Raw genomic sequence first — 14,036 nt, forward strand, 5'->3', positions numbered from 1 at the left:
TCTGGAAGAGCAAAGAAAATTCAAATGCACCCAAAGTCTTTTTCCACTCTAGATATAAGTCCTTTCTAATTACACTGTCACCCTAGATATGCATGCACTGTTCACACATCATCTCATAGGGTAGGTGTTCCTAATTGTGGACACTCCCCGGTAATTTGAGTTACAAACACTCTTTGTCTGGTAACCTGCAACGGAGAGAGACCTGTACGACTAGAATCGCACAACGTCTGCTAGCGCACTAGCAAAATATACGGGATAACGTCTGTGAACAGCTCAAACGGGGGTGTATCCTAATTGTGGACATGTTTTTCTCCGCCACAGAAAGCGACTGGGTCTGAGTAACAGCTGGACTAGATACCTGAATGGTTGCCGCACAAGCTGGTATTTTGGGCCGCAATCAAAACCATGTTCTGTTGTGTATCACGACGATTCCCCTGCGAAACTGTTAGCACGTACAAGGTTCCTCCCATCACGTCCACAAATTCGAGGTACACGAATCGTTCTTTTGTTGGATCATGAAAGTGCCCTGACGTTAGTTAAGCAATTATCAAGTACCTTAGTAAAGTTTTGAGCCTAGCTGCGTTGACTTGTAACGTGCTAAAGAAGCGCATTATGTGCATGGAGCGAACGTGTAATTCCAGTCCAGTAAACACCTGAATATCTTCACTCATACTAGATCTAGACATCAGTAATCCACTGACAATCTAGCTGTTTTCACTGCAACTACATCTGGCCACAATAGGGTATGAAATGAGAACGAACAAAATAGGTGGAATGTCAATATCAACGACATTCGTAATCCAGTCAGAATTTGACTGTCTTCACTGCTACTAGATCTGGCAACAATAAGACACAAAATGAAAACCTACAAACTCGCCTAGGATAGGTGGAAGGTCAAATCTACGTTGTCTGATATCAATAATCAGCTCTACCAGCAACACCAAAAGACGCTAGAACCACAGTTTACAGTTGAGACGTTTATCTAAACATGATTGATCGTCTCCTGCATTGCATCGTAAACAGAACACTTGGTTTCTGCAAAATTTGAACGGCACGACGCCATTTTACACGGAGGTGATACACCACAGAACATGGTTTTGATTGCGGCCCAAAATACCAGCTTGTGAGGCAACCATTCAGGTATCTAGTCCAGCTGTTACTCAGGCTCAGTCGCTTTCTGTAACGGAGAAAACAATGTCCACAATTAGGATACACCCCGCGTCCAAGCTGTTTACAGACGTTATCCCGTATATTTTGCTAGTGCGCTAGCTGACGTTGTGCGATTGTAGTTGTACAGGTACTGTTACGAAGCCTAGACAATGGTGCGTATATCGGACATGTTTCACTGTCTCTTCGTGCAGGTTACCAGAGAAAACAGCGATTGTAACTCAAATTACCGGGGAGTGTCCACAATTAGGTACACCTACCCTACTAATTTGCAGGTACAGTACACGTAACATCCTTGCAGGAATCAAAAGCTCTCCCTAGATGAATTATCTTCATAGATTAACCATACTATAGCTTCAATCATTTCATTGCTGCAGCATTAATTTGCTTAGACCATCTTCATTATGTGATCCTAGACTATATCTTTACCATCAAATGTTGTCAAATTTACATGTTTTTAAATTTTTCTGTCAGTGACGTCATGCATCTAGAACAGTTCAAGTAGTGTATTATTTTTTAATTAACAAACTAAACCAGACATGCAACTGGATACTGCAGCAATTAACTTAACTAAGTAACAAATAGGAATTTACAAATTGTACTCTGTAGTGTGTGTATAGGTACACACAATAGAACAGGACAAGTCAAAACAAGAGTCTGATTTCAAGATAACCTTAACTGCTGTACATATCATACTATAAGTAGTGCCATTATAGGTCAAAACACCACTTGTTCTCTTTATTTGTGTGTTGAGCTTGCAATCAAGAGCAATAGGATAATCATGTAACGATGCGTTAGGGTCTACTAATTTGATTAATTAGACTAATAATAATAGCTTAACATGCTTTGATAAGTGGCATTTTCCTGTACCATTCTATGAACAAGAAGTTGTATGTTCAAATGAAAATTCTTGTTGAGGTAGTCTAGCCACTACTTCCAGAAAGGGAACAAACACATTCTCTGGAAGTTACTTCACTAATGCAAACCTAACAGTTTGCCTACCACAGATGCCAGATGCATGGACACCTGTTGTGACCCTTAATTTGACCTCTGAGGAAGGAAAGCCCACTGATGTATATGGAGTAACACATCGAGTCTTCTCAGAATAAATGTGACCAGCATACGTAATAGATGACGCACTACTATAACTTCTCAGTTAATTGTAGATATGTTTTTGTCACAAAAAATTACCATTCTCAGATTGCAAAATAGTTTTCATGAATAATTATAAGTTTGTGATTGCATTTCCCTTGTCAATTTAACGGCAGTTGGTAGCTAATCTGACTGTGGAATGACTAGCGGAAAGGTCCCATAATCTACACACTAAACTGGTTGAGACAAGAACCATTGACTTAGTTATGACAATTTATAGAAAGAAAAATTAGTATAGGTATACGTTAGTATGTAATAAATATCCATGCATGTCTCTCACTGTGTCTTCAATGATTGGAATGTACCTCCAGTCCACCACTAGACATCTTCCGGACATACTCTAGATGCTAAATTGTAGAAGTTCTCCTGGGAAATCTTATCAATAACTTCATATGTCAATGCAAGGATCCACCTGACCAATACCTCTATACTACCATTTGACATTTAGTGAAAAGAAAGTAACTTCTTATGAAGTATGATTAAATTGGGTGTCAATATGATTAAATTGGGTGTCAAGCGCAGATTACTTTCTTAGCTATAAAGCCGTCACTCCTTGGGTTCTCCTGAAAAGTTCAAGGAACAGATGCTCCACTTTCCAGAAATCGTGATACAACAGCGACGGTATGGATTTAGATCGTCTAATTTTAGATTTCATTACCTATAGCTGTCCACAAGTACAGCAGTACATATGTTTAGCCACGATAACTGAATGATGACAGCACAACCTGTCCTTGGAAAAATGTGGTCAGTCATACATGACGCAATCAATTCGCTTCTGTCATCAGAAAGAAAGGAAGTCCGCTGTATAGTTGTTTGACCGACATATGTCAATGGCATGTGTGAAGGTTGTTGGTGACGGCGGAGAAGGCGCGGAAGCACCTTGGTCGGATGATATCCTTGGTACTGGACCAATTGAATATTCACAGCAATATCATCATGAATGTCAACGTGGCCCGCTGATTTATGGCTTCTGTTAAATTAACTATCATGTCAAGTACGTAAACAATGGCCAAACGTGACACGCCTCAGAACAAACATTTGAATTCCGACTGCAATAGTCACCTGCTCAATAGCATCGGGAGTCATGTGTGGTGACTTCCTGCTAACGTCCATTTTCTGTTCTTGCAGATGTTTCAGGTGCACAGATGAGCGACATTTTCAAGCTGCCATTTCCACTGAAACGAGAACCATGACGTTTGGAGAGGAAGAAGCGGTGGAGGGTCAAGCAGAAAGCTCCTCCCCCGCCACGCGCCTCCGGTATTAGCGCTGTCATAAACTAATCCATCAGTGTACCTTATGACAACAAACTGCCCTTTGTATCATTACGGCTTCATTAGATCCAGCAAAATGCCATCGTCTTTCCGGCCCACATCGGATATAAGCTCTGCTTATCGCTGGACCGATCAGTCTGAGTTCGGATCCACATCCAGTGATCAGATTGCTGCATAGCAAAGAGTGCTCGAATCTATATTCTGCGACAATTACAGTATGATCTCTCTTCTGTCAGCCCTGCTTATGCCTATTCTGCTTTGCCAAGTCAGATCATTACCGATTGGGATGACAACTTCGGCATCAGCTTCTGGCAATGGACCTTGCTATCGACCAGACAATAAACCTGCAACCTGTGCACATATTCCAGTTAGTTCTTACATGACTGTGGATGCGGTGTTGGAAATTGTTTCACTAGGCCTGGTTTTAAAACTTTTAGGATCTTCAGTGCCACAACACTACCGTCATCCAAGTTTGCAACTGGGCAACAATGGAAGTCGTGGAAGTAAAATGTGTCTACAATCACTTTGCTAAGCGTTGTCAACCATCCAGAAAATGGGATATCTATGTGTCCAGAACGCCCTGTGAGGTTGGTTGGATCGACCACCTGAGATCACATCTGTTGTCAATATATATATAATGAAATCAATTTTCTCTTCAGGTACACAAGGGGAGAACTACCTGTGAGCGAGCTATCTCACCGGAATCCCTTCATTATGCATCCCAACGTAATTGTCAGTGGATAGAAGGAAAATCTGATGTACAAGGCATGTGCAGATCTCCTCTCCCGGCGTTTTTCTACCTCTTAACCAGAGAAGGCTCTATATTCAGAGTTGATCCGTACCAGAAACAGTTACAATGTAAGAATCTACGTAGTTAGCTAACACATCTGTTTGCTCCGTCAATATGATTTGACCACGCGTTCCACATGACGTCAGAGTCTAACCGCTCTTTCCATTCACAGATGTTCGAGAAGATGAGTCAGTAACTGCTATTGCGTCTGATGCTGACACAATGACAGGCATGTTCATGACCAAACAGATTGGACACTCTGAATTCAATCTATTCTATCTCAACAATATTGAAAAAGATGCCACTGAGCCAAAGGATCTTGGTGTCCAACTACCCGGACGCATTGATTCAAATTCCGCACTAGGAGAAAACATAGATGGACGAATTCTCACTGCCACTGGACAGCAAGTCTATCTTTACAATCCACACAAACCAAAGAAAGGATTCACTAATATACATAATGACTGTTCTCTGCATTTCACTGGTGATCTTGCTGGCCAACCAGCCAAACATTCCAACTCCACAAGCCAGGACAAGCACCTCTATATGATTAGCCACGATGGACAACTTGTACAAACTCCTCCTTGCAAAACCTACAAGCCAGTCAAAGACATGCTACATTCTCTTGGCTTCACGTGTAATGGTGAGTTGTATGTGGGGAGTAAGAACAAAATCTACAGGATTCGAATTAATGAACAAAATCAGCCTGATGGCGCAGAGGAGATCATTACTCTTGAAGCCCATACTATCAGAAGCTTTGCCTCACAACCTGGATGCAACCTGTATAATTCCAGAAGACGCCGCTGATACCTTTACATTCGTTTCGTGCCCTTTTGTAGTATGTATGACTTGTGACCTTTAGTACAAGATAGACTGTTTTATGTGATTTCAGATATGTTAAGTGGTGCCATAGACTGAAAGTACCGAATATTTATTATATTTATCATTGTTATTTATTAAATATCTAAATGTAAGTCTTTCTAGTATTTGTAAATGGAAGTTGTGCCTAGATTAGTTAATACGAAATATAATACACATTCAAGTATCCTAACTACTTTACATGATCTACAGACAAGCCAGCTGCCATACAACAACCAATAAACAGAGGTGTATGTACTGTCAATGTCAATATGTAGTAGCACCTGTCACCAAGAAGACAATACCATAGCAATTCAATCAGTCGAGTCATCAATTTACTACAAGACAGGGGGTGAATAAAATTATGACAATTATTGACATAAATGCCTAGCACTTTACTATCATTAATGTCTATACGAGACTGAGTTTGAGACAAAGCATTCCCGATCAAACTCACGTTCATATTCATTTCATTAGCGCTAAACTTGATAGCCAATGTCACACTAAAAAAGTAAAGTCTTTGCAAGCCACTGAAATGCCACCTGACACTGGCTACACTAACTTCCACAACTACACGGTATCTAGTCTGTAAGCTAAAACACTGCATCAAGGCTGAGACATCATAATGACACATCATAAACCGGGCAGCTCATCAATCACATCACATATAGCCCTCAATTAAGTCAATTTCACGACAAAGTTACCAGGAAAGGTGCCAAACTTTCCTGTGCGTTCACATGTTCCAACAAACCAACCATCATCACATTTTTCAACGACAATAACTGTATCATTTTCTTCCAGTTCCAACTCATCCTTATTTTCAGGTCTGTAACTAAATACAGCCTTATATCTACCAAGATAAAATCTGGTCACTGCACGATTATGACCAAAGTAAAAAGCATAATTCTCACTTGTCCCCTTGATACTTTTTTTGCAACACAGTTGGTGTTTGTGATGGAGGTTTCAAAGGTCGTGAGGGTGGTTGCGATGGCCTAGGGGGGCCTTGCTTCTTCACTGAGTGCCTTCTTTCCCCAGATTCAGAAGACTCAAACTGCATCGATCCACTAGACAACCTTTGATCTCCTGTGTGTCTGCCCTTCATATACAATGGAAATCAAATAACACATTCTCTATAATTTGTGCAGCCTGACAAGTTCATCACTGTACATATGTATTACTATACTATATCAGAAAACGTCAAACTGACTTGCTATTCCTATCTATACACTACAATTTAAATAACAACCCTTTCTTACCACATTGAAGCAATCTATTGGCACTCATTCAACTTTCAACAGCCAGAAGTAGAAGACCAAAATTAGTCACAACTTTCCTTTCAGACCAGTTCAGTCCAAATGTAGGTAAAGTAAAATGCTATGGGTAAGATGTCTAACACGGACTAACATGGGCTAAAACTAGAAGGTAAGTGAGTTGAGACATGGGGTTGGTAAGGCTAAGAAAATTAGTAGTAAGATGCAATAGAGGTGTGTCTCTCTTACATTGTTATGAGCAAACCCTTATTAGGTGATTCGACAACTTTCTGCATAGCTATTATAGAAGCCTACAAGCGCACTAGATGAATTGGTGAAACTCTATAGTAGACTAACTGTATAGCCATTGCATCTGTAGCTTTATGTATTCAATAAACACTCTTGTCAGTTTCTCAGCCAGTCAGCAGCAAAAAACACTGCACCTTGAATTTTCAACAACTTCCTTTGTTCTGTTGATTACAACATTTCATGAGGTATGTTCATTTGTTTGTCTGTTTCTCTGTCTGGTTAAGAAATACAACTACAAAGTACATACAGCTGACTTCCAAAGACATCTGTAGCCAACAAGTCATTACTTTCTGTTGTACTTGTTAACTAGTTCATTTTCATGCAAATTACTTAAATGTACTAAGAAAGATGAGCATTTTCCAATATGCCAGATGTAGAAATGATGCAAATGCCTAAAATGCTCATTACCCAAAAAAACACATCAACCCAGCAGAAAATACACTTCAAGCTGGTCAGTGGGTTTTCATACGCTTTCGAGTCTAAAAGTATGAGCCCAGTTACACAACTTTGTAGAAGCCACGGGATTGCGAGAAGTATATCCAGTAGTAGACAAAAAATTCTGGTTATGTATGTTGCAAGTTAGGGCATGTATCCGGATTAGTCACACTTGATAATTGCCATTGTCCAATCCCAAAGCAGAATTTGAGTCACATGTCATGACTAAAACTGTCAGCACAAAGCTGATGCCACGTCAAACAGTTAAGGTAGCTTAAGATTTCATGCTGTCGAATAAGTTTGTTTTTGTACGACTGGCTGGTTTGCTATTATGCAGTGTTGACCTACTTTATAGTGTAACCCTAATGTCTGCTAAAAAGAGTCAAAAGCTTGTGGCTGTTCGAAAGCAGATCAGATATTAAAATTATAAAACTCTAACAAATCCCCAGGGTACAACAAAAAACATTTCATGAACTGCTGGGTGCAATTACTTGCAGCTTTTGCAAACAAGGTGTCTATAACAAAGGTTCATGTAAAGAACAACCTTTAAAGCATGGCAGCAAGATGGTGCCTTTTTGTGTGCACTAGCAGTTCCAAGTAACAAGCCTCTACCAGTGAGGTGCAAATTCCAAAGTACACAAAAAATTTCACACTCACAAAACTTTTGATTTTGAATTTAAGACTAGCGTTACCTTTAATTAAATTCTACTCTAACAGGTAACTGTTGCACCTAAATTGTCTCAAGCCATTTTGACAGATGATCCAAACAGTCCTCTTCCTTGTTGTCTCTTGTGTCCCACCTTCAAAATCCAAAAATTGAAGCTTTTGGCTGTCTGCCCCTCCGTGTCATTTGTAATTTGCAATAACACAGCATTATACTTGTGTGAGTATATAGAGGAAGCCATTATCCCTTACTATGACCAACAACCTATAGTTTCACACTGTAAATCTGTTAATTGGTGTTAATTGGCAGTCATCTGAACTGTACCTGAGTAACATCAAACTGCATATGCTTTTGCAATGTTAGCTAGACAGGTCTCCTTCTTGAGCAAGGCCCGGCCCCATCTCCTACTTTACCCTTGATCCTATCCAACCATTGGGGATGGAGTCATAAGTGTGTGTAAAGTAGTTGAAATGCACACAGTTGTCTTGTAAAAACGTAATAGATAACTTGAGAATGACAATCACCATGACCAACAGTGTCTATAACAATTCCCTTTTATATCAGGAATGTTGTATTGCCTTTGTAGTACTGTACTAAAGACACATCTCTGTCTGCATGTTTGTCCATGCATCTGTCTCATTGCATGTCCTCTTATCATTCAAGCATCATCAGCAAGAAATTGAAGTACTAGCTTTCTACCTGTACAGTTGTTGCAGAAGTGTTGTTCCTACTGGTTGACGTTCTTGAATCTTTCGAAGTCTAAAATGTAAATAAACTAGATCATGGCTAAACTTGAGAGGCTGATGCATCTTACCAAGCTTTTTTTTCCAATATCCAGAACAACCTAAGACATGAAATTGAAACAAGTTACTTGACTGCTAACAAATTATTGTTCTGCCAGCAGAGCTATGTGTTGCACATACCTCAACATATGAAACTGGAAATATACCCTTCCTTGGTCCAATCCTTCCCTCATACCAGTTATCATCTACTCTTCGAATAAGAGATATAATATCGCCCTAACAATTTCAATTAACACCAATTACAGAACCTCCTAGCAAAATCGTACCTTCTTGAATGACAGTTCAACAGATGCATCACCTTCGAATTTAAATTTGGCTCGAGCAGTAGGTCCTGATGGAATTATAGGAGTTAAAGACTGTGATGATCTACTAGATACTACTTTAGGAATTGGGGAAATAACCTACAGTGCAAATTGTCAAAATATTGTATGTAGTGCACACTAATACAAGACACAACAATGTCTATAGAACCTCAACATATGTTTTGGGAAATATGCCTTTCTTGCCCTCTAGTTCACCTTCCAGCCAGTTCTTGTCAACTTCCCGAAGGAGAGTCACCACAGAACCCTTCTCAAGCTGCAGCTCCCTAAGAACAAATGTGTAACTTAATCCATGAATATCAATTTGTTATACAAAGTACCTTGATGTTTCAGCCTTAAATGTGTATAGAGCCTTAGCTTTTCCTTTTTCTTCAGGGCTCTGACAATACAAAAATTATATTAACTGCAACAGCAAAAGTGTTGCAAATATGTATTCCAAACAACTCTAAAAGTCTGCATGTTAATATACAATAAAGCATGCTTACTGTAAATTGCTAAAATCTATGTGCTTTCCAAGAAATCCAATTCACTCAAATACAGTACACCACAGAAATATGCAGACTTAGACAACTTCAACATTACCTAACAACACTGAATGCCGGTTTACATAAAAACTACACAAACCAAACAGTTAAGTGACTTGCCAAATAATAATAGAAAACGTCAAAGCAAACATCAGCAACAACTCAGAAAAGACACCATGCTGCACATGCTGCATGTTAATCGCATTAGATAAACCATCTACTCATTGTATTAAACACCACTGTGGTTTCTGCTCCATAACGTGTCTTTGGAATTAAGATTTGGAAGTTTGCATGCGCTTTAAGGTTTAATGCAAACAACTAATATCATTCCCATAACTCAAAAAGTTAAACAACCAAAATTTGGTAACCTTCCTGCTTGGTGACTTTAATGAAGTAGGCGACTGAATGTTTTCTGTTGCATTTGGTTGAAATTGAGCTGGAACAGATGGTGATACAAGATCAACTTCCTTAGTTACTGAGGTACGTGACTGAATGTTTTCTGTTGCATTTGGTTGAAATTGAGCTGGAACAGATGGTGACACAAGATCAACTTCATTAGTTTTCCTGACCATCGACAGCTCCATTTCCACTTCTTGAAATAACTTTTGTATTTCAGATTTGCGAGCATCTGTCTCTGTCCTCGGAGATGCTTCCTTACCACCAACTTGAACTACCAAGCTGCTTGTGAGTAAAACATCATCTTGTTTGCTATCAGACTGTGACAATGGTGGTGCTTCCTCAACCATTTGCTGGACTGTAGCCATCTGTTGCGATTTAACGATAGCTTCTGGTTGCTGTTTTTCCGATGGTATGAATTGCTCTGTTGGCGAAGATGACATTCTCTCTTGAACTGCACGTACATGATGTGAATGATGACTGTTATGTGTTCCTAGTGCCAAAGATCCACCTTGAGTAGGCAGCTGTGTAGGAAATGAACTAAACTTAGCTGATGTGGTACTTGGCATTATAGATGTGTTGGTACCAGAAGATGAAACAGGCTTTTGCTGAATAGCATCAACTATTGCAATAAATTGAAACAAATTTACTACAAAGATCAACTACAGTAATTTATGATTAGTGTAAGCCCTGATGCCAAACTAATTATACACACCCACCCACCCACCCTAAACTTCAATAGTTTCTCAAGAAAAGAGGGTTCTACCAGCAAACTCAAACGTTATGATACCAAATGTAATCCACAACATTAAGAAAGAACAAAACAACTAACACTAACTTTGTTCCAATCTTTTACTACCACAACTATCACTAAAGTCCTTTCCCCCGAATAGGAGAATACGTGGGAACTGTGGTTAATAGATAAGGAATTGAAGAGCAGAGATGGGCATAGCTAGTGGAATAAAAGGTTCAATCAATGCCTCAACTACATAAGGTTGCTAGCTACAGCCGTTTTTACTTATCAATCAATAGTTCAAAGTATGTCCGTGTCAGCTTTCAAGTAGTGGGCGTCGTAGCGGTGACTTTGAAGTTATCTGACACCTGGTGTAAATGGAAGAGTAGGGCAGGGCCAAGCGCATGTCATACAGGAAGTTAGTAATTGTGTTGTAATAAAGCACCAATCACCGTATTCAATAACTGATCTGGAACCTCCTCCTTGTGAGCTTTCCAATGATGTTGGAATCAACTCGCTAGGACGTCTGCTTCAGGAGCTACAGGTTTTTTCCCAAGTATTCTCCTATTCTGGAACGGACTTTAGTGACTGCAGCTACTTATAAACAACTATGTACTTGCAGCAACAAGCCTAACCAAAGCTGGCAAAATTTTAATCACCTCTTCTTTGCAAAGTTGGTGATGCCTCTCGAGGAAATGTTGCCAGTCCCTTTTCTGGTATTTCTCCTCCAGCCTGCATCATTCGATACACTGATCCAGAACTACCAGACAGTTTCCCAACAGGAGCTGATAGTGGCTTATATGTAGATGCTGTTTCACTACGTCCTTTGTGTTGTTTAATTACTGCTGTAGGATCCTGAAAACCACCGACAGTAACCGTAGCTGGTGGCCTGCTACTAGTGGTGTGCTGCGTAGTCATAGAAGATAATACTGTTGTCTTCACAACAGATGTTGGTTGGCTAGAGCCAGTTACTGCAAATGTTGTTCTGCTTGAAGTAGAGCCATGCTGAGTAGGCCGTGTTGCAGGTGGTGGCTTTTTCTTGCTTGATTTCTTTAATTCCATGCAGAAATATGTTACAAACACATTCTTGAAGCAGCCCATTAAATCACTTACCTCCTGCTCATGTTCAACTGATGTAAATGCAGCTACAAAGATACAAAATAAAAAGAAATAATTTACTTCTGTTCTATAGATTAAATCAATCTCAAGTTACCACTTGATCCATCCCCAGAAAAACGTGGATCATCAGTGACATGCATGGATTTAAACATATCTCTGTACCATCCACTTGGCTGAAAACATGCACCATGATCAGCCGACAATTAGCCCTCTGATCACCACACAACTACTACCTTTGCTGCTCCGGCAGATGTAGCTGGAGAGGTGAGTTTAATAATTTGACTTGATTCTGTGAGTCCTGACATTATCTTGAAGTCACTACTTGCACTGACTCCTGTATGTATAACATATCTCCACTGTTGCTATTCACCTGGCAATTTGTTAGTTACCTGTATCTGCTTCTGTTTTGCTATCATCCTTGTAATCAGAGGTTGGTCTACATTGCCACATTAAATTAATATAATAGCTGTAACAAGTATAATATCTTACTGTTTGGGGTCCATACTGCTCAAGGAAGGAAGATCAACAGGCTTCTGTTGCTGAGAAATAACACTTCGTATAGTCCCTGCATCATCCGTTTCCTTTTTTTCATCTGATTCACTTGTTACATGCACCGATGATAAGTCAGGAAAATCACTGACTGCTGAAGTTTCATCAGCTACCACCACTTCAGCATTACCAGTAGCTGTCTTCTAAAATATAAATAATAACCATAATATTAATAACAACAGTACAAATGTCAAATTCAAATAATTTAGTAATGAACCAATAAAACCAAACAACTAACCTTACGTCTTAAGTAACTGAATATATGTTATGTCAGTGGTGTAGCCAGGCATACGTAAAAATCGCAAGGGAAGCAGCTGGCTAAAGAGCATGGTCCATTCTTTATCAGAATATCCACCAATCTCTGATCTCTCAAAGTTGTGTGGTATCCTTGCTCTGGAAGTTCAGTTAATTAATGTACTGAACTCGAGCAATGGTGCACCTTGCCAAGATGGTATAAATCGTGATAAAGCACCAGAAAACTCATTGGCTACAACCAAAAGAAAATGGCAACAAAGTCAGGCATGTTTCCCAAAATCACATGACCTATGCGCCTAGTACCATGTATTGAGCTTATGACGATGTGTGAATGTGACAGATTTGCCGTGCACTTTGGTGTTTGAAGGCAACTTGCATTCCACTACTGGCCTACACCGTATCAGTGCTCTCGCATTAATGCATGTGCACTGGAGTCATGAAGTCAATCTTGAACGTGTAGTCAATCTTGAACGTGTAGTCAATCTCTTTGCTACATCAGTGGTGCAGGTATATTTCTAATGAATGTGTTCAGACATGCTGACTCTTGACATGTGAGCTGGGCAGTAACTACCAGCAACGTTGCCTTTTTTCATCCTGAACAAACTCCTAAAGGATTTGTAATTTGGTTCATTGTTACTTAATTAAACTATGTCAGAGTTTGTTCCAGTTGCTTGGTAAAGTTGTTCTGTAGTTATTAACTGCCTTAACATAATATACTGCTTAAAGTATCGAGTATTCAGTTTGTGTGCTACTAAGTGACTTAATGATGAAACATGAGGTACTACTGATGCTGTAGACCATATGTCTGCCCTCCAAAGCAGCTGACTTTGGATCTGGCTACATATAGTCTCACATCCAAGTGCCTAAAAGTTTCTGTTGCAACCTCAACGTGACTATATGCCTGCTTTAACAATTGTTTTTATGTACTGCACAGAAATAAGACTTTCATAAGAGAGTTATATTAATTAAACACCATCTGTAGGAAGACATGCATCAACATAAGCGTCACTTGGTGAATAGCAGAGAACATAAGAAAATACAATATAGTTAGAACAACTGCTCTGTAACTGCTCTGTAATGACCTCCTACTCTGGTGTGAGGTCGTCACCACTGGCAAAGCACACATAGGCATCAACACTGAATTCTCTTAACCAGATTTAAATATAGAATAGAATAGAGACGCCTAGCCATCTTATTCACTCTCAAGTTCAAAGTCATCCATCAACATCATCTGTACTAGCTATTATGAGTTAGAACACTATTATAAGTTAGAACACAATGCAGATGGACCTGTGGGGTGGCACCTGCATGTATCTATGCATCGTAAACAGTCCTTCCCGGCAGGAACATTGCTACTGGTACACAATTTGCAAGAACACATAACTAGTTGCAACTACAATTAAAGCAAGAATCCTTTCGTCTGACTGATTGCAATACTGTT

The 14,036-nt window shown here is 39.6% G+C and overlaps 2 protein-coding genes across 2 annotated transcripts; one reads left to right on the forward strand and one right to left on the reverse strand.

The window, feature by feature from the left end:
• The first annotated feature begins 3,625 nt into the window (after positions 1-3,625).
• Positions 3,626-5,430, forward strand: LOC134194093 (uncharacterized). The gene is made up of 4 exons (XM_062662998.1): positions 3,626-3,957; positions 4,028-4,177; positions 4,250-4,448; positions 4,553-5,430. Exons 1-4 carry the CDS (start codon positions 3,808-3,810, stop codon positions 5,185-5,187), a joined length of 1,134 nt encoding a protein of 377 aa, XP_062518982.1. The 5' UTR covers positions 3,626-3,807; the 3' UTR covers positions 5,188-5,430.
• Positions 5,431-5,597: 167 nt separating this feature from the next.
• On the reverse strand, positions 5,598-12,482 carry LOC134193966 (uncharacterized). Its single transcript, XM_062662841.1, has 15 exons — positions 12,281-12,482; positions 12,181-12,227; positions 12,025-12,125; positions 11,886-11,964; positions 11,786-11,817; positions 11,332-11,722; positions 9,912-10,561; positions 9,340-9,398; positions 9,171-9,285; positions 8,966-9,100; positions 8,820-8,915; positions 8,711-8,740; positions 8,596-8,655; positions 6,150-6,334; positions 5,598-6,088 (listed from the first exon to the last, which is right to left on the reverse strand). The coding sequence occupies exons 1-15, from the start codon at positions 12,292-12,294 to the stop codon at positions 5,917-5,919; spliced, it is 2,166 nt and encodes a 721-aa protein (XP_062518825.1). The 5' UTR covers positions 12,295-12,482; the 3' UTR covers positions 5,598-5,916.
• Positions 12,483-14,036: the final 1,554 nt, after the last annotated feature.

This window comes from Corticium candelabrum, chromosome 18, assembly GCF_963422355.1.
Source record: "Corticium candelabrum chromosome 18, ooCorCand1.1, whole genome shotgun sequence".
NCBI classification, from domain to species: Eukaryota; Metazoa; Porifera; class Homoscleromorpha; order Homosclerophorida; family Plakinidae; genus Corticium; species Corticium candelabrum.